Source organism: Etheostoma spectabile, unplaced genomic scaffold (genome assembly GCF_008692095.1).
Source record: "Etheostoma spectabile isolate EspeVRDwgs_2016 unplaced genomic scaffold, UIUC_Espe_1.0 scaffold403, whole genome shotgun sequence".
Lineage (NCBI taxonomy): Eukaryota > Metazoa > Chordata > Actinopteri > Perciformes > Percidae > Etheostoma > Etheostoma spectabile.
Genome location: NW_022605603.1, coordinates 253,982 through 274,185, shown reverse-complemented (window position 1 = coordinate 274,185; position 20,204 = coordinate 253,982). Strand labels below are relative to the sequence as shown.

The 20,204-nt window shown below is 43.5% G+C and overlaps 1 protein-coding gene across 1 annotated transcript in view; it reads left to right on the top strand.

The window, feature by feature from the left end:
* The window catches only part of LOC116686617 (ankyrin-2-like), a 158,017-nt gene that overhangs the window by 122,183 nt on the left and 15,630 nt on the right, over positions 1-20,204 (top strand). The window contains 8 exon segments of the mRNA XM_032511638.1: positions 648-680; positions 1,138-1,159; positions 3,564-8,174; positions 8,725-8,802; positions 8,935-9,066; positions 9,169-9,318; positions 9,440-9,674; positions 9,991-10,051. Coding sequence (XP_032367529.1) covers positions 648-680; positions 1,138-1,159; positions 3,564-8,174; positions 8,725-8,802; positions 8,935-9,066; positions 9,169-9,318; positions 9,440-9,674; positions 9,991-10,051 — 5,322 coding nt within the window.

Below are 20,204 nucleotides of genomic sequence, written 5' to 3'. Positions count from 1 at the left end.
AATAAACCTCATTTATAGGAAATTATACCTAATGTGTGAGTTAGAAAAGCTGAAATTAGGAATTATTTTGACTAAAATTAACCCTTGTGTTGTCTCCGGGTCAAATTTGACCCATTTTCGGAAAAAAAGATCTTTGTCAGAAAAGTGTCTTTCAACCAAATTTTCAGAAAAATACCGCGGATTGTTCCACACAACGCTCTCCACAAGTAAAATAAATGATCAGCCCACTGCTCTCTTCAAATGTGGATGTTTTTATTAAATTTTAAAGCATCCAAAAGCCTTTATTTATGAAAGACCATGGAACAAAGTGACTAAAATGTCCGAAAAACATTCAAAAACATCAAAAGGCGCAGTAAAAAAGTGACAAAAACATCATTTGGAAAAGCAACGAAGGTTTTGAAAAAGACGACCAAAACGTTGAAAAAAAGGTTTCAATTTTGACCCCAGAAAACAGAAAAGTTGCACGGTCGACGGGAAGACAACGCAAGGGTTAAAGACCACGCTAGCGTTCCTTGACGTCCCACTGACTGGTTGTCTTCGTTGCTACAGTAACCATGCATTTTCCCCCTGTCTTTTTTCACCCTTTAATCTTTCTGTTTTTCTGTCTGTACATCTTCCTGCTTCTCGCTGCTTCTTGCTCCCAAAAGGAGTCAGATTCAGACCAAGAGCAAGAGGAAGAGGTAAAAGCAGCCACCGCTTGCCCCCCCCCCACCCCCCAGCTCTTCTACTAACTAGCTCTGCTGATCTATCCTGTCTACTGTCATGTCATCAGGACTAAATAAAGCATATGGAGTGAAATATGGTGTTTAGGGGCGCCCGGATAGCTCAGTTGGTAGAGCGGACGCCCATACATAGAGGTTTACTCCTCTTTTGCTGCATGTCACCCCCCCCCCCCCCCTCCTTCATGTCTTCAGCTGTCCTGTTGGAATAAAAACGGCCAAAAACGAATCTTTTGATTCTTGATTTTTACATATATTTTTTTATCGTAGTAGGTTAGATTGGGATGCATCATTCTGTAGTTCACTTTTCCGGTTTGTGTGTCGTTTGTTTTATTTTCCTAAAGTAGTTTTAGAATATTTGGCACGCACAGTGGATGAATCGAGACTAACTGTCATTTTCCATGTTTGTCTTTTCCAGACCAACAGAATGCCAGAGAAATGTAAGACATTTAATCCGTTTCATTTTCCTCCATCACTTGTACTAAAATACTTACTGCATTTCTTTATTAGTCAAACTAATATGACTAGAACACTGATATTGTATGGGTAATAAGTTTAATGTAGATAAACAGCAAGCAAAAGGAATAACCAGACTGACACAGCATAGTCCATAGTCATGTCATAGACCATATACAGTATTTTAAAGTCCTTTAAGCTTCACGTATTTTTGTCGTGTCACATAAACCCATTTGAATTTTTATGTTTCTCCTGAGGCTTAACTTCACTTTTTACTTTCCTTTTTTTTCTGATTCATGCCCGACTAAATTTCTTTCCCCTTCACAATTTGAGATTGGCCATTTGGAGAAAGAGTTAAGCACTGCCATCTACGCATGCACATACATAAATATCAAATGCATTCATCCTGTGGTGATGTTTATTCGACAATGGCCTTCTATTTTGTGCAGTCCCAATGGCATTTACGCAGCTCAGTGTAATTCGGCTACACGTTTTGGCATAAAAGTGCTGGCATTTTTTACTTCTCGGACCACACGAGTCAGAACAAAGAGCATACATTTGCATGGCATAGTCAACAATCAGACATCTACAAAATCACAAGATTTCGGCCTCTTTAACTATGATATTCTTTTTTCAAAGCAGAGATTTAAATGTACATTAAAATACAACTTGTAATGGCAAGCCAGAAACCCCGGTACTGGATAGCTCAATTAGAGACTCTTACCATATATCCCAACAGCTTGGGGGTTGTACAATCTCTTGCTGTTAGTTAACTAATAATAGCTCGGAGCCTGCGAATGAGATGAGAGGAGATGATTTGATTTGTCATCAGTGAAACACTTAGGCCTCCAGCTGCTGATAGTGTCACCCTCTTCCTAATAATGCGTTCATCATGCTGCAGCCTCTCTTGTGCCATGCTGTGCCAAGGCCGTACTAGCACCTCTGGTCGTACAATTTCCCCAAAAAATAGTTGCTCGTGCATGTGTGTGCTCGCACTCCAAGTTCCTGAAACTGGGTGCTAATGATGGTGCAAGCACCCAGTTCCAGGATATTAGAGGACGGAATATTAGTAGTCCTCCAGTTGTAGTCCTCTAGTGTAATGGTAAAGTAGTTTACTACTTTAATTTCTACTTAAAGCAAGAAGTAGGCAACCTCCTCGCCCACTCCGAGTCCTTTCCCTTCTACTCCCTTTGCCTTGTTCATGAGCATTCGAATTAACTAATGATAAAACAACCCATGTTATACTTGAAACACACTAAACATACATGGATGTCACGTAACTTATCATAACTCCATGCATATGTTTTCAGGAGAAATGTATTTAGGTAACATGTGTTTTTAATGTAGATACCGGATGTCATAGTTGTGTAAATGGACAAAGAACTCACCACATTACTGAATGAAGACACATTAACAAGCATTTCTTCATCTTCTAATTGTAGAAAGTACCCTGAACCATCCACTCACTCCATTTAATCTTCACAACACCTTTCCATCCGCAATTCCCTTTGCTTTGCATGGAAATAACTTGCCTTACATACATGTGTATGCGTGTTCTTGTACGTCCGTATGCCTGTGTTTATGTACTGTCTTGTTAATGAGAGTTCATTTCTACTTTTGTTGGTGTGCTGATGTTTCATAACAATACCATTTTGTTAATGGTTTTCTGCACAAATTTTGCTTTTTCAGTTTTCATTTCAGTTACATTTCAAACATAACGCTGATTGGAGGGCAAATGGAATTAAATATTGACCCTCCCTGCAAGATGTATTTTATTACTATTTCAGAGATCCTCCTTTCTCCTTAGATCATTTAAAAGTAAAGTATTTGCTTTGCCTAGAATGAAAATCATGGCAAATCATATTTTATTTGGGATCACTGGCTTTCTTTGATTGACACAACTAGCAGTCGGAGCTGTTTTCATGCCATTTTGCCTGTTATCACATTGACATTTGTCTTACATCTGAGCAATCTTGAGATGTCTTGATGTTTCTTTGTTTCCTTTGTTGTCCATTTGTCCATGTACTTGTTGGTGTGTTGGTTTCCTGGTTTCACTCAAAGTTATTATCGTATTTTATGTACTTTAATTTTATTCCATAGTTTTGTCTTGTGAGTGTGGGTGCGCTGAGTGTATAAGCAAGTTATTTCCTGCTCATATCCTTTTCCATTGGTATTATTTAGCCTTTGCTTTACCACAGTTCCCCAGAGACATTATAAAGCATAGCCCTGATTCCTCTGATACCCTAATGTAGAACCCTTTGTGAATGTGTTGTCCTATGATCCCTGCAGTGTGCTCCAATCTTGTCCTGACCACATTCTCCAATGTCTGTCTCCTTTCATTTGAATTTTTGATTTTGTTTACTCCTTACGTGTTCTTCCATATGGAAGATGAAGAGACACCGGCATCTGTCCTGAAATCAGACCTGATTCGAGAGCCAGACCTCCTGTCCGACGTGTCAGAGATGAAACAAGATTTGATCAAAATGACTGCCATCTTGACTGCAGACTCCGTAGAGAAATCCCCTTCCTTAGGAAGGTGTGGTCTAGAGAAAGGGACTGAGGATGTGTCTGGAGAGCCATTAGAAATAATGGAGAAGGACTTGGAGAAAGTCAAAGAGGACCTAGAGAAAGTCAGTGAGATACTGAGGAGTGGCACGTTTGAGGGTGAGGCAGCAGAGGAGGCAGTAAAAGCAGCTAGAATGGCCGAGGAGTGGGTTCTCCTCTCAGACAGTGAAATTCAGGAGGCCAAAAAGATGGCAGCTTTACAAGCGCAAGAACCTGTCTTACGTGAAAGTAGAGCTAACAGAGGAACCCCCAGACCTAAAGCAATAAAAGACAGTGGGGACCTTAAGGAATACCTCCTGGATGCACCAGTAGGCTCCAAAATAAAAGCTAAAAAAGCGCCAGCTGTGCAAGAAAAATTCACTGATGTTGTACTACGCAAAAGTGCGAAACCATCTACTCAAACCAAAGGGCAGGACAAGACAGCTGCTGGTGATGTTAAAAAGCCAGTCAGAAAGAAGGAGAAAGACCAGGGGCGAGCAGAGGAATCGACAGAGTCAGGTGCTCTGTTGAGTGTGCCTGCAGCCGCTGCCCCGGCATCACCTGTATCCCCAGTGGTTGAAGAAACTCCCATTGGGTCAATTAAGGACAAAGTCAAAGCCTTGCAACAAAAGGTAGAGGCAGAGCAAAAGAGCAAAAAGATAACTGGAAGCAAACCTTCACAGTTGCCTGTTATGAGCAAACCCTCTCCAAAGACCAAAGAAAGCCCTAAACCAAAACAGGGCCACCCTAAATCCCCCAAAGCCGGATCAGAAAAACTTGAAGAGACAATGTCAGTTAAAGAGCTGATGCAAGCATTCCAAACAGGTCAGGACCCTTCAAAGAGAAAGTGTGGCCTATTCGAGCTCAAAACATCCACTACGCCAAGCTCAGAGAAACCCACAACATCAGAAACCATCCAGTCAAAATCAAAAGCATTAACCTCACGTGTCTCTCAAGAACGAGAAGTATCTTTGGATTCCAAACCACGCAAGAAAGAGACCACTGAGCCAGACAGAGCAAAAGAAATCAAATCAGTTGCTGTTGCTAATTCAGAGCTAACTGAAACTGTAGACTTTGGAAATGGTGGCCTTGATGATAGCTCTGACAGCTCAAAACATGAGGGTGTGGCAGACTCACTAAGTGCCAGTTCTGGAGATGGAACTGCTCATCTGAGCTCTGAGGACAGTTACAAACACGAGGGTCTTGCCACTCCAGACATAAGCCCAGAAAGTGTGTGTCTTTCACCCAAAACTGGACAACAGACCTGTAAAACTTCGACAGCAACTGCCACAGCAGTCAAGAAAGAATGTAAAGACACAAAGTTTGGAGACTCTGGTGTAGGGACCACTGGTGACCAACTGTCCGCAGATTTGACTCTTCCTGTTTCTTCCAACGAGGCTGCAGATGACCACTCTACAAGTGAGTCCCTGTCTGTTAGGAGGGGCGAGTCTAAGCCAACTAAACCTCAAAAGCTTACAAAGAGAATTTCAGAGACTGTAGAAAGTTTTCTTAGCGATGATGAAAGCCCTGATCGTCAGCTAGTGTTGCCTTTAGTTGGTTCTCCATCCACTAGATCCTCTTCTGAGCATCATGAATGTTTAGAGCTGGCTTTAAAACAAGACTCCGATGCTCTCAGTCCCTTAGCTGATGACTCCTTGACAATAAGCCACAGAGACTCTCTAGACGGTAGTCCTCTCATGGAAGAAAACTCCTCTCATAAGTCCCCAGATTCCATTGAACCTAGCCCAACCAAGGAATACCCCCCTCATGACTCCTTAGAGAGTAGCCCTGTAGAGGAAAATACAAACCTATGCTTTCCCTCAAATCGATGTCCACCTAGTAAATCGTCTAGCCACCCAGAGCCCTCCAGAGCTACAGAATTCCCCCACGATGCTTTGCGTGGTAGGCTGCTTCGAGACCATGAGGCTAGTGCTGATGATGACAGTTGTGAGCAGACATCTCAGATGACAAGTTCGGGTAAGAGTCCCCTCTCCCCTGATACTCCTAGTTCTGAAGAGGTAAGTTATGAGGTAAACCCCCAACCCCTTGATCATACATTCCTCTCTGTTCCATCCACACCGGCTGTCATCCCTGAAGACCCAAAAGAAGAGAATACATCAGACAGCTATGAAGCTAAGAGAAATATCACTCCAGAAGAGGAGATGTTTAAGATGGCAGCCAAAATAAAAACATTTGATGAGATGGAACAAGATGAGAGGAGCAAAAACAACTCGAGAAAAGATTTGTTTCCCTCAGCAGGTGCCAAAATAGGCGATGACAGCTATGAAACAATAGCGCCCACAAGTGAGAAGCTTGCGCAGAGTGAATGTGGGCTTAATAGACCCGCTGAAGATTCAAACTTAGCTCTATTTGTTGATCCCTATAATAAAGTACAACCTCCCTCTCCTTTTTCAGCAGGTTTGCATGATGGCTCACACAGCAATGAGGCCAAGAACACAACAAGAACACCAGCCACTGTCACTTCAGAGGGACCTCACTCTGTCTCAGACCAGCATCATTCAAAATCCAAACTTGAAACTGCAGAACCAAGAACCCCGCCATCTGTTAAGGCTGATGAAGACAGTACCGCCAAAAAAACTGCTTTAGCATCAAATGCTGAAAACAGGACTGATGAGCAAAAAGAAGAGAGCTTAAGGAAGTCAAGAGACAGCAATGGAGATGATAAGGATGGCCAAGTGGCAGGTGTTAGCAGACCACAGATTGGTAGGGTAAAACAAGGTAATAATGTAACAGATGAAGTAAAAGGAGATCAACAGGAGCATACAGAGGCTGGACTCGTACCAGTTGCCACAGGTCAAACGAAGGAAATATTAAAACCTCAGGTCTGTGTATATGATGGCACAGAGGAGGATGATGAGGCTTTGGAACCTCCTAGAACTGAGTCAAAAGGTGTCACTGCAAGGGTAGACGCTGACTCATGGTCTGCCATGCGGGAGGATGATGCTGCTTTTGCAGCTCGTGTCAAAGAAGAGGAGCAGAAAATACTCAATCTGGTGGTGGACCGACAGTCTCTGCAAGCAACTCCAGACACAACACCTGGTAGAACACCAACAGAAGAGAGCACTCCTACCAGTGAGCCCAACCCTTTTCTATTCCAAGAAGGGAAACTCTTTGAGATGACCCGAAGTGGTGCTATTGACATGACTAAGAGGAGCTATGAGGAAGAGGGGGGTGGTTTTGCCTTTTTCCAGATAGGTGAACAGCCTTTAGATGAGCCTCTTTTAGAAGAGGCCAGGCAAGAAGGTAGATCAGCAGCAGAACCTGAAGTTGGCCTCAATCTAACACTAGAGGTTAAGACTGAGGAGACTAAGAAATCGAAAGAAGCAAGTGATTCACAGCTTCAGTCCCCCCCTGAGGGTGATCAGTCACCCTCCAAAGCTGATGCCTCCCAATCTAAAATCCCAAAAATGGGCATTTCCGCTTCAGCCAAATCTACAAAGAAAGATCCGACATCCCCTGAAGGTCTAGAGAATAAAACAGACAAACGTGAGAATGAAGGATCCTTAGATTTAGACAAAAATTCCTCTGACCAAATGATAACAACTGTACAGACAGCAGAAACTACAGTCACTAGATCAGTTTACTCTGAGCAGGGCCAAGAGTCCTCTGATTCATCTCCAGAAGAACCACAGTCAGTGATAGAAGCGCCCAAATCAACAGGCAAGTCTAAACAAAGTGCTTCTAGTAGTGCTAAAAAGACTCCACCCAAAACACAACCTAAGTCTGCTCCACAAGGTCGGGGTAAATCCACAATTCCCTCTCCATCTCATGCAACCTCCTCTTCAACCACTCTTAAAAAAGAGGCCTCTTTCACTTCTGAATCTAAATCTAGAATTCCCATAAAGGCCAGGCCTGATTCTACCGTCAAACATGCAGAATCTACCCAAGACAAAAAACTCAAGGTCCCTGTAAAAAAAGATTCAAGGAGAAATTCTGAGACAGATGCAGGTCCCTCAGTGCAAATCAAAACCAAGACACCAGCTTCCAAAGCCAAGAGCTTCTGTGAGGGGGAGTCTACCAGGCCACCTGCTAAAAAAGAACAAAAGCGCCCATTGAGTGCTGAGTCAGCTAAATCTAAAGGCTTCCAGTCGAGATTACCAGTCCGAGGCAAAAGCGGTCAGTCATCTAACGCGGTGACACCCACTAAAGAGAAAAGTGAGCCACGCAAACAGTCCATTGAGTTCTTTGAAGAGATAAGCGATGAAGCGGCCAAACTTGTGGCAAGGTTGGCACAGGCAAAGACAGAGAAAGAACAAGAGGCTGCCGCCGCCAACTCGGATGATGAGAGCAGTCTCATTGATCCATCAGTCATAGAAAGAGAAACTGAGATGCAGTTCCCACCCTCAGGAGACGTCTTTCCCATTAGACCACTGTGGGACAACCCTGTTGAGACACAGATGCAGCGAATCCCAGATGATAAAGTCCAAAGTCAAGGTATCCCCCCCAGTTTAAGGGACTATTCTCTTGTGCCTCATTAGTACACTGTAGCTGTAAAGATGCTGCTTCTCTGTCTCGTGTAGTTAAGTCCCATTGTAGCTGAAGAAACCATGTGGCTGTGTCGTTTGAGCTATGTTTGTGTTTGTAATGATGTCTCTCTATCCCTCTATGTGTGCTAACAATCTCAAGATTGACTTAAAGGCTTTATGGAACTTTTGAAAACAGCTTAGTGACAAATTTCCAACATTAAAGAGTAATACATGTTTAAACAATCCAATGTAATGTAATTCATTTTCTGATAATTGGAATTTATGTTTCTTTGTCATAGTGTTGATTCAAGACCTATCACAACCATTGGTACAGGCATATTGTGTACTTGTTCAAGGTTATAGTTCCTTCATTTGATATCGTGAATTAACCAAACTGTCAGTACTACAAGAACAAGAAAGCCAGTGAGGGTTATTTCGGATACAATAAATAAATGTGACTTGATTTGGTATATATCTTGCGGCTCTGACCGCTCATGGCTTACTGGTGGTATTTGCAGTAGATCCACAGGATGAAGCGGAACGAAAAGAGCAACGGTTGGCCATTATAGCCGACCACCTTGGATTCAGTTGGACAGGTGAGTCGCACCCTAGTAGAAGCGATGAAGCTGTCTTGTACGTTTTTGCCAGGCCTTCAAAAAACATAATTTCTAACAATTCAAATGTGTCTTCCCATCATCACAATTGTTATATCTTCTTTTTCTCCACAGAGTTGGCACGAGAACTGGACTTTAGTGAGGAGAGGATCAACCGGATAAGGATTGACAACCCCAACTCACTGCAAGACCAAAGCCATGCCCTTTTAAAACTCTGGCAAGAGAGGGAGGGAAAGCATTCCTCAGGTTAGTTATAAGTGGGACAGATATTTCTCAACAAAGTAGAGGCGCTTGTTCTTATTGTAAAATTGTTTTTAACCTTTTTTCTTCTGTTTTCTGTCATAAAAGAAACAACATTGATCAAAAGACTGACTAAGATCAACCGAATGGACATTGTTCACCTCATTGAAACCAAGATATTCAAGTCCACTCAGGACGACACATCATCACACACCTATGCAGAAATAGAACAGACCATAGCACTGGATCATAGTGAAGGTACGTATACCAGCCTGTGTTAGCTTGAAGCTGTAGAAAGCTGTAATAGATTGCTTGCCTATGACATTCAGATACCCAACAATCAACTCATTATGTGGGCCTGCACTCTATTCTTTGTCAGGTTTCTCTGCCCTTCATGAAGACATTGACAGCCCCAGTCCAGTCAGGCGTACAGGGTCCGCACGTAGGAGTCCAGGCTCGGGGCAAGAGGTACCCGTGGTGTCAGTGGAGGACCTGTCCTCCAGTTTGTCATCGCTTCACGACACAACGGGACGGCCAGAGACCGATTCCACCGCAGTAGGCCTTCTTAGGAATGTCCAGAAAGAGAAACTGCAAAAAGAGATGGAGACAGCATAGTAAGTTACCTAGAAAGTTTCATTCGTGTGTCCAAACCCACATTAGCATTCTAGCTTTTTCCCTTTTTTTCTACAAGCATAGACATGTGTTGCACTGCTCCTCCGCTTGCTGAATGAGCTACCAAACAAGCATCCACAAGAGAAATGGCTAACTGTTAACTTTAGCGTTTTATCATTGTGGGACTTAAATTGGTATTTGGTGGAATATATTCAGTTTGTAGATTATGGCAATATGAAGAAATACACTGATAATGAAAAGTCGTTTTTGTTATTGATCAACCATGCTGTGACTTAATATTGTTTTTTTTTTTCACAGCTCATCCCAACGAGTATATGAGGAACTGACAGACACGGTACAAACAGGCAGTTTTAAACAAGTAAGTCCTTTCTTCACACTGTACCTCACCTCTCCCTACAACCTCCGATCCCATGCGATAGACCCTGTCTACAAAGGGGGACCCAGATTAGGTGCCCAGATTACCTCCACTATTGAACCATGTGATGATGAGGGGGCTGTTGGATACGAGAGGGAAGAGGGGGAAGAGGAGTGGAGCTTGGAGTGTCTACGAACCACCTGTTCTGAACACAGTGCCGATTATCCGTCAGCATTGCCTTGGCGAGAGTCCTCCAATAGCTCTCGAACCGGTGTATGCGAGAGCCGACCGCTGTCTATAACCGATTTTGGAGAGAGCTTGATTGAGTGTGATCAAGCTGAGCTAGACTTCAGGGAACTGTCTGTGGGGCTTACGGAAACCGATGAGGCCTCTGAAAAGATTTGCTTTACACAACAACCCACAAGTGAAGAAAGGGTTCTGCCTACACAGCCTACTTCAGAGCCTTCTTCTAGTTCCCCTAATGCAAACTCTGAATCAACGCTAGCTGAAAAAATGGGCAGAAGACACATTGATGAAGTTTCACGTCGACTCTATAAAGTCCTGTATGGGTATGATGTTGAGTTGGTGGATTCAGGCAATGAGGAAGTGAAAGTGGTGGATGCATCCCCTGAAGATGCAATTCAAGCCAAAGATGTGGTTGAGGAAGCTGCTAGACACAAAAATGTTAATGAAGATGTTTCAAAGTCTTTGCTTGAGACTGATGTTCACCAAGTTTTAATTCCAGGTGACCTGGATGTCAAATCCCTTGATGGCTTGAATCAATCCGACACGGCCGCTCAGGCATTAGCAGGTCCCTCTGATGTCAGTACCGTTCCAGGTTTAACGTCTCAAAAAGCAGAAATCTCAAGCTCAGTCGGCTTCATTCAGGTGTCACATGACTCAACGTTTGAGCAGATAGATAAAGTAATCCCGGGAGCTGAGTGCAGCATCCAGACTAAAGAATCCAGCTATGGATTCTGTTTACCAGAATCCACATGTGATACCATTTGTGGACCTCATAGCTTAGTTCATGATAGATCGTCTTTATTTGAATGTGTCACTGATACAGCGGTATTACTGACAGAGAGTAGGGCCTCATCACCTGATTCTGTGTCATCTGTAGATGAGCTGACTTGTCTTGCACCAGATTCTCTAATGCCTCAGTTCAGGCCCTTGTCTCCTCTACCGCCTCCTGTTTTTCCATGGGAAGCCGACGATGTTGGAGCTTCTGGCCAGAGGCAACCTTTAATGAGTGTGCTAGGTGACACTATGCTGTTAACATCAGAAGCAGAGGAAAGGCCATTAACACCGATGGTTTCAAACAAAAGACCATTTGGGAGGCCGATATCAATAGGCAGTGATAACAGTGGTGAGAGAACCATTTCACCTCAATCATTATCTTTCGACATAGAAGCACCTGAGATGATGAGACCATCATCTCCTCAAGCCAGCATCACTGCACACTCTCGGCTTCCACCAGACTCCCCTATCCCAGAATTTAGACCAATCTCAGAGTCCTTTACTTCTCAACGTAGACCATCATTGCCTGAGTCAGAGTCATCACATTTGGAACTGGAAACAGCACAATTGTTATCAAAGTGGTCTGAAGACAGGCCATTATCGCCAGAATCCGTAGCATCTGAAAACGAATGTAAAGAATTGGTACCTGATTCACTTATACCTGATTCTGCTACTGTAATGATAGGGGAGAGATCCAGTGCAGCTGGAGATAATTCAGAATCTGTTTCCCCTGCCGTTGGACATAGATCGCCTGCCCCTGGATCAATTGAATTAGCAGAGATAGCGTGGGATACAGAGAACAAACCACCAGTGGAATCAGTATCTGAAGTTGATGATGATTGGGATGTTATATCTGTGTCTGATATTGAGGTAAGACAACCCTCACCACAGTTAGACATCAGAGCATCATCTCCTGAATCAGTAACAATCAATGAGTGTCTGTCCCCAGATTCTCCCGTACCACAATACATGCCATACGTGCATCATGCTGTTACTATAAATGATCATTCATCATCACCAGAATCTGTGTTGTCAGATACAGAGTATTATGCCATGCCATTGCTATCTTATTTTGAGAATAGGCCTTTATCTCCTGATTCATGCGGTTCTGTAAGTGATTATAGGCCTAATCCTGTATCTGACCCACCTTTGGATAAAGACATAACAAATAAACTCACACAAGATGAAATTGCTGTGGAAGAAGCATGTGCTGGAAAGCAGTTTGAGACAAAAACAAACATAATAGTTGATCTGGAAAAATATCCAACCTTTATTCTTTTGTCAAAATCTGAAGAAAGTCCTATAAAACGTAATGAAACTGAAGCTCCCAAGATACAGTCAGTTGTACCTCTTTCTGACCAAAACATAGTCACACCACCAGCAGGAGTTGACGTCTCGTCAACTAAATTTACAGAAGGTATATCTCATGAGTTGTTGGATGAAGGAAAATCAATGCAGGAAATAACTGTAAGTGGGAAGAAAAAACATCTTAGAAAGAAAGAATCTAAGAAATCAATCAAAACTGATTATGAACCTGTTGATGATCTACCATTTTCATTTAAAACAAATGTCCCTGAAAATCAGCAATTGCCTGGAGAGACTTCAATTTCTGTACCTCAGCATCATTCACCTTTACCATTGCCAGTCTACAGTTTATCATATAATGCAGAACTTTGGAAGCTCATCTCTCAAATTCGTGATCCACAGTATGTAGGGGAAACCTTCATGAGTAAAACAGGAGTGTTTCAGTTTGCTGGAACAAGGAGAGATTCTTATCAAACAAAGTCAGACGTAAAAGTTGGAGCTGCTGCTGTGCAATCCGAAAATTACCAAAGATCACCTTTACCGGATTCTGAAGCAGGATATAGACCCATATCAGCTCTTTCTCCTGAGTCACCCGTTCGGTTTGGACATGGTTCTTCAGAATGTTCTCCTTGGACAACCCTGGAAACATCCTCATCCCCGGTTTCAGTTTGTTCAAATTTAGACTATGGCACTCTGTCACATCTGTCCTTTGAAATGAGACCATCCTCACCTGATTCAGTAGGTTCTGGAAATGACTACAGAGGTGACTCGCCAATATCAGATTTCCAAAAAGGTCTGACTGAATCAGTTCCCCTTAAAGCTCATAGATCATCCTCTCCTAATTCAGTGGTTTCAAGTGTTGAATGTACCCAATCAAGTGTAGACGGAAGTATTTGCGAGCTGAGACCTGACTCACCAGGATCACAAGTATTGGAGAACCCAGAAAGATCAATGGGTAGTCAGACCTTACCTCTAAAGGCAAAAAGGGTACCAGTATGTAAACCTGTTCATGGTGCTGAACATTGGAAGTTAATTTCTCAAATATATGATCCTCACTATGTTGGGGAGACATTTTACAATGAAACCAGGGCTTTTGATTGTGCTGGGAAAATAATTGAATATGATTTGAAAGATTCCAGTGTAAAAGAGGGAGAGTTAGAGGGTGGTGTGAAATTGGACATGGATTCATCTGATGCAGATGCTCCACCAGCAATGAAAACACAGATGGAGAAAGAAGAGAGTGCAGTGCCAGGAAACAGGTCTTTTTCACCTCAGGCACTGATAACTGAATCAGTTGTTTCCATGTTTGAAGAACAGCAATCAGCTGGTGAAACATTTAGGGCGAACCAGCTGATGTGTCAACTACATGACCCCCATTATGTAGGAAAAGCCTTTGAAAGCAGAGATGAAGTGTTTGAATATGAGAACACAGGTACATTGAGGCCACTCTTACCAGAATCAGGTAGGATCGAAAGGACTTTATCGCCAGATACTTCTCTTCCACATATAGAATCAGGCATGTTTGTTTCAGGAATAAGGTCCTCATTACCTTTAGCTGTAATGTCAGACAATGAAATGGATTTTCTAGACATGTCATTCATTGAGGTGCAAGAGAGATCCTTCACACCAGACTCTGAAAATGATTTCAGGGGACTTTCACCTGATTCACCTATAACAGAATTCAGACAGGCTATACTGCAGCCTTCAACTTTTTCATCTGCTGAATACATGTCTACATCACCTGAGTCAGTTTGTTATTCAGAGCTAGAGAATGAAGATGGGGCATGTTTATTAGATGATCATCGACCTCCATCACCTGGTTCAGTGGCATCTGGAGACGAGCACCAGGCCCTGTCAGCAGATTCACCTGTACCTCAATTCATAGCAAGAGTGGACAGCTGTTATCCATTTTCCGTCGGGTTTAGGTCAACATCCCCTGAATCTGTTACATCAGATGTTGAGTATGCAACTTTGATTAAGTCCCCATCTGATACTAAAGACAGACCAGATTCTCCAGAGTCCTTGGAACTAGAGGTTGAAGAGAGACCTTTTTCACCCGATTCTGAATCAGAGTATAAGCCTTTTTCACCTGCATCACTGATGTTAATATCCCATTTCAGATCACCCTCTCCTGAATCTACTGGCTCTCTGAATGAATTTAGAGCTCTTTCACCAGACTCACCTATTCAGGAGTTTAGACAGGAGTCCTTAAACACATACATGGAATATAGATCCTCCTCACCAGAGTCAGTGGCATCAGATTGGGAAGTAGAAATGGAATTATCTTTCCCGATGTTATTGGAGGGCCGACCTTCATCTCCTGAGTCTTTAGCATCACTCAGTAAATACAGAAGACTCTCACCTGATTCGCCCATACTTGACTTCAGACCGGCTTTGCCAGTTCTTTATGCTGATGTTAACATTTACAGGTCATTATCACCGGAATCAGTCGCATCAGATGCAGAGTTTGTTCCACTCTTGTCTCAGATGTTTGATTTCGAGGAAAGAGCGGAATCCCGTCAATCAGGGGTGTCTGAATCTGATCTTAGATGTTTGTCTCCTGACTCACCGCTACCCCAGTACACCATTAGTGCACCCACTATATTAGAAGTAAGATGCAGATCTACATCACCTGGGTCAGTATATTCAGATGAGGATTTGGAGACTGTGTTGGTGTAGCCCTTGCTTATTTGAAGGACCAAGAAGCAGAATCCCTGGTTCGCTGCCATCCAAAGAATGAATTCAAGACCTCTTTCCCAGACCACCCATTAAAAAAACTGAACCTTTACAACAGCGAACTACCAAGCGTCACTATTTCACATGTGGATTCAAGGTCTTTTTCCACCTGAATCCTGTTGTCCGATTTTTAATGAGAATATTAAGTCATCTGTCAGTGGGCACGAGCCGTCATTCTTCTCCTGATCCTTAGCATCTCTGAGTAAATACAGAAACTTGCTCCTGATTCCCCTGTCCCTGACTTCAGACAGGCTTTGCTAGAAACACCTATCTGATTTAATGCGTACAGGTCGAGTCACCTGAACCGAAGGTTCGCGTAGAAGACGATCTCTTTTATTTCACAGATGTTTGATTACGAGGAAAGAGCAGAATCCCGTCAATCAGGGGTGTCTGACTCTGATCTAGATGTTTGTCTCCGACTCTCCGCTACCCCAGTACACCATAGTGCACCCACTATGTATTAGAAGTAAGATGCAGACCACATCACCTGGGTCAGGATATTCAGATCAGGATTTGGAGACTGTTGTGGTATCCCCTGCTTTTTGAGGACCGAGCAGAATCTCCTGGTTGACTGCTCCAAAGATGAATTCAGACCTCTTTCACCAGACTCACCCATTCCTGACTTTACACAGGCACTACAAGAGTCGTCTATATCACATGTGGATTCAAGGTCTTTGTCACCTGAATCAATGTTGTCCGATTTTGATGAGGATATTGAGTCATCTTTCATGGACGACCGATCTTCTCCTGAGTCCTTGGCATCTCTGAGTAAATACAGAAGACTTTCTCCTGATTCCCCTGTACTGACTTCAGACAGGCTTTGCTAGAAACCTATCCTGAGTTTAATGCTTGCAGGTCAAGGTCACCTGAATCCGAAGGTTCGGCAGTAGAAGACGATCTTTTTATTTCACAGATGTTTGATTTCGAGGAAAGAGCAGAATCCCGTCAGTCAGGGGTGTCTGACTCTGATCGTAGATGTTTGTCTCCGGACTCTCCGCTACCCCAGTACACCATTAGTGCACCCACTATATTAGAAGTAAGATGCAGATCCACATCACCTGGGTCAGGATTTCAGATCAGGATTTGGAACTGATTTGTGTACCCCTGGCTTTTTGAGGACCGAGCAAATCTCCTGGTTCACTGCATCCAAAGAATTCAGACCTCTTTCGCAGCCTCACCCCATTCCTGACTTTACACAGGCACTACAAGAGTCGTCTATATCACATGGGGATTCAAGGTCTTTGTCACCTGAATCAATGTTGTCCGTTTTGATGAGGATATGAGTCATCTTTCATGGACGACCGATCTTCCCTGAGTCCTTAGCATCTCTGAGTAATACAAAGACTTCTCCTGATTCCCTGTACCTGACTTCAGACAGGCTTTGCTAGAAACCTATCCTGAGTTTAATGCTTGCAGGTCAAGGTCACCTGAATCCGAAGGTTCGCCAGTAGAAGACAGATCTTTTTATTTCACGATGTTTGATTCGAGGAAAGAGCAGAATCCCGTCATGCGGGGTGCTGACTCTGATCGTAGATGTTTGTCTCCGGACTCCCGCTACCCCAGTACACCATAGTGCACCCACTAATTTAGAAGTAAGATGCAGATCCACTCACCTGGTCAGCATATTCAGATCAGGATTTGGAGACTGATTTGTGTATCCCCTGGCTTTTGAGGACCGAGCAGAATCTCCTGGTTCAGCTGCCTCCAAAGATGAATTCGACCTCTTTCACCAGACTCACCCATTCCTGCTTTACACAGGCATACAAGGTCGTCTATATCACATGTGGATTCAAGGTCTTTGTCACCTAATCATTTTGTCCGATTTTGATGAGGATATTGAGTCATCTTTCATGGACGACCGATCTTCTCCTGAGTCCTTGCACTCTGATAGTAAATACGAAGACTTTCTCCTGATTCCCCTGTACCTGACTTCAGACAGGCTTTGCTAGAAACTATCCTGAGTTTAATGCTTGCAGGTCAGGTCCCCTGAATCCGAAGGTTCGGCAGTAGAAGACGATCTTTTTATTTCACAGATGTTTGATTCGAGGAAAGAGCAGAATCCCGTCAGCAGGGGTGTCTGACTCTGATCGTAGATGTTTGTCTCCGGACTCTCCGACCCCCAGTACACCATTAGTGCACCCACTATATTAGAATAAGATCAGATCCACAACCTGGGCAGGATATATCAGATCAGGATTTGAGACTGATTTTGTTATCCCCTGGCTTTTTGAGGACCGAGCGAAATCTCCTGGTTCACTGCCTCCAAAGATGAATTCAGACCTCTTTCACCAGACTCACCCATTCCTGACTTTACACAGGCACTACAAGATCGTCTATATCACATGTGGATTCAAGGTCTTTGTCACCTGATCAATGTTGTCCGATTTTGATAGATATTGAGTCATCTTTCATGGACGACCGATCTTCTCCTGAGTCCTTAGCATCTAGTAAATACAGAAGATTTCTCCTGATTCCCCTGTACCTGACTTCAGACAGGCTTTGCTAGAAACCTATCCTGAGTTTAATGCTTGCAGGTCAAGGTCACTGAATCCGAAGGTTCGGCAGTAGAAGACATCTTTTTATTTCACAATGTTTGATTCGAGGAAAGCAGAATCCCGTCAGTCAGGGGTGTCTGACTCTGATCGTAATGTTTGTCTCCGGACTCTCCGCTACCCGTACACCATTAGTGCACCCACTATATTAAAGTAGATGCAGATCCCATCACCTGGGTCAGATATTCAGATCGAGTGTGAGACTGATTTGTGTATCCCCTGGCTTTTTGAGGACCGAGCAGAATCTCCTGGTTCAGCTGCCTCCAAGATGAATTCAGACCTCTTTCACCAGACTCACCCATTCCTGACTTTACACGGCACTACAAGAGTCATCTAATCACATGTGGATTCAGTCTTTGTCACCTGACAATGTTTCCGATTTTGATGAGGATATTGAGTCATCTTTCATGGACGACCGATCTTCTCCTGATTCCTTACATCTCTGAGTAAATACAGAGACTTTCTCCTGATTCCCTGTACCTGACTTCGACAGGCTTTGCTAGACCTATCCTAGTTTATTCGTACAGGTCAAGGTCACCTGAATCCGAAGGTTCGGCAGTAGAAGACGATCTTTTTATTTCACAGATGTTTGATTTCGAGGAAAGAGCAGAATCCCGTCAATCAGGGGTGTCTGACTCTGATCGTAGATGTTTGTCTCCGGACTCTCCGCTACCCCAGTACACCATTAGTGCACCCACTATATTAGAAGTAAGATGCAGATCCACATCACCTGGGTCAGGATATTCAGATCAGGATTTGGAGACTGATTTGTGTATCCCCTGGCTTTTTGAGGACCGAGCAGAATCTCCTGGTTCAGCTGCCTCCAAAGATGAATTCAGACCTCTTTCACCAGACTCACCCATTCCTGACTTTACACAGGCACTACAAGAGTCGTCTATATCACATGTGGATTCAAGGTCTTTGTCACCTGAATCAATGTTGTCCGATTTTGATGAGGATATTGAGTCATCTTTCATGGACGACCGATCTTCTCCTGAGTCCTTAGCATCTCTGAGTAAATACAGAAGACTTTCTCCTGATTCCCCTGTACCTGACTTCAGACAGGCTTTGCTAGAAACCTATCCTGAGTTTAATGCGTACAGGTCAAGGTCACCTGAATCCGAAGGTTCGGCAGTAGAAGACGATCTTTTTATTTCACAGATGTTTGATTTCGAGGAAAGAGCAGAATCCCGTCAATCAGGGGTGTCTGACTCTGATCGTAGATGTTTGTCTCCGGACTCTCCGCTACCCCAGTACACCATTAGTGCACCCACTATATTAGAAGTAAGATGCAGATCCACATCACCTGGGTCAGGATATTCAGATCAGGATTTGGAGACTGATTTGTGTATCCCCTGGCTTTTTGAGGACCGAGCAGAATCTCCTGGTTCAGCTGCCTCCAAAGATGAATTCAGACCTCTTTCACCAGACTCACCCATTCCTGACTTTACACAGGCACTACAAGATGTCTTATCACATGTGGATTCAAGGTCTTTGTCACCTGAATCATGTTGTCCGATTTTGATGAGGATATGAGTCATCTTTCATGGACGACCGATCTTCTCCTAGTCCTTGCATCTCTGAGTAATCGAGACTTTCTCCTGATTCCCCTGTACCTGACTTCAGACGGCTTGCTAGAAACCTATCCTGAGTTTAATGCGTACAGGTCAAGGTCACCTGAATCCAAGGTTCGGCAGTAGAAGACGATCTTTTATTTCACAGATGTTTGATTCGAGGAAGAGACAGAATCCCGTCAATCAGGGTGTCTGACTCTGATCTTAGATGTTTGTCTCCGGACTCTCCGCTACCCAGTACACCATTAGTGCACCCACTAGATAGAAGTAGATAATGCAGATCCACATCACCTGGGTCAGGATATTCGATCAGGATTTGGAGACTGATTTGTGTATCCCCTGGCTTTTGGAGACCGGACAGAATCTCCTGGTTCAGCTGCCTCCAAAGATGAATTCAGACCTCTTTCGACCAACTACCCATCCCCGACTTTACACCAGGCACTCAAGAGATGTCCAATACACATGGATTAAGGTCCTCTTCACCGAATCAATGTTGTCCGTTGTTTGTGAGGATGAGTATCTTGTCCATGGTCATGGACGACCGATCTTCTCCTGAGTCCTTAGCCTCTGAGTAAATACAGAATACTTCGCCTGAGTCCCCTTCTAACTGCTTGCAGACATGACTTTTCTAGAAACCTATCCAGAGTTTAATGCATACAGGTCAAGGTCACCTGAATCTGAAGGTTCGGCAATAGAAGACGATCTTTTTATTTCACAGATGTTTGATTTCGAGGACAGAGCAGAATCCCGTCAATCAGGGGTGTCTGACTCTGATCTTAGATGTTTGTCTCCTGATTCTCCGCTACCCCAGTACACCGTTAGTGCACCCACTGTATTAGAAGTAAGATGCCGATCCACATCACCTGGGTCAGTATATTCAGATGAGGATTTGGAGATTGATTTGTGTATCACCTGGCTTTTTGAAGACCGAGCAGAATCTCCTGGTTCAGCTGCATCCAAAGATGAATT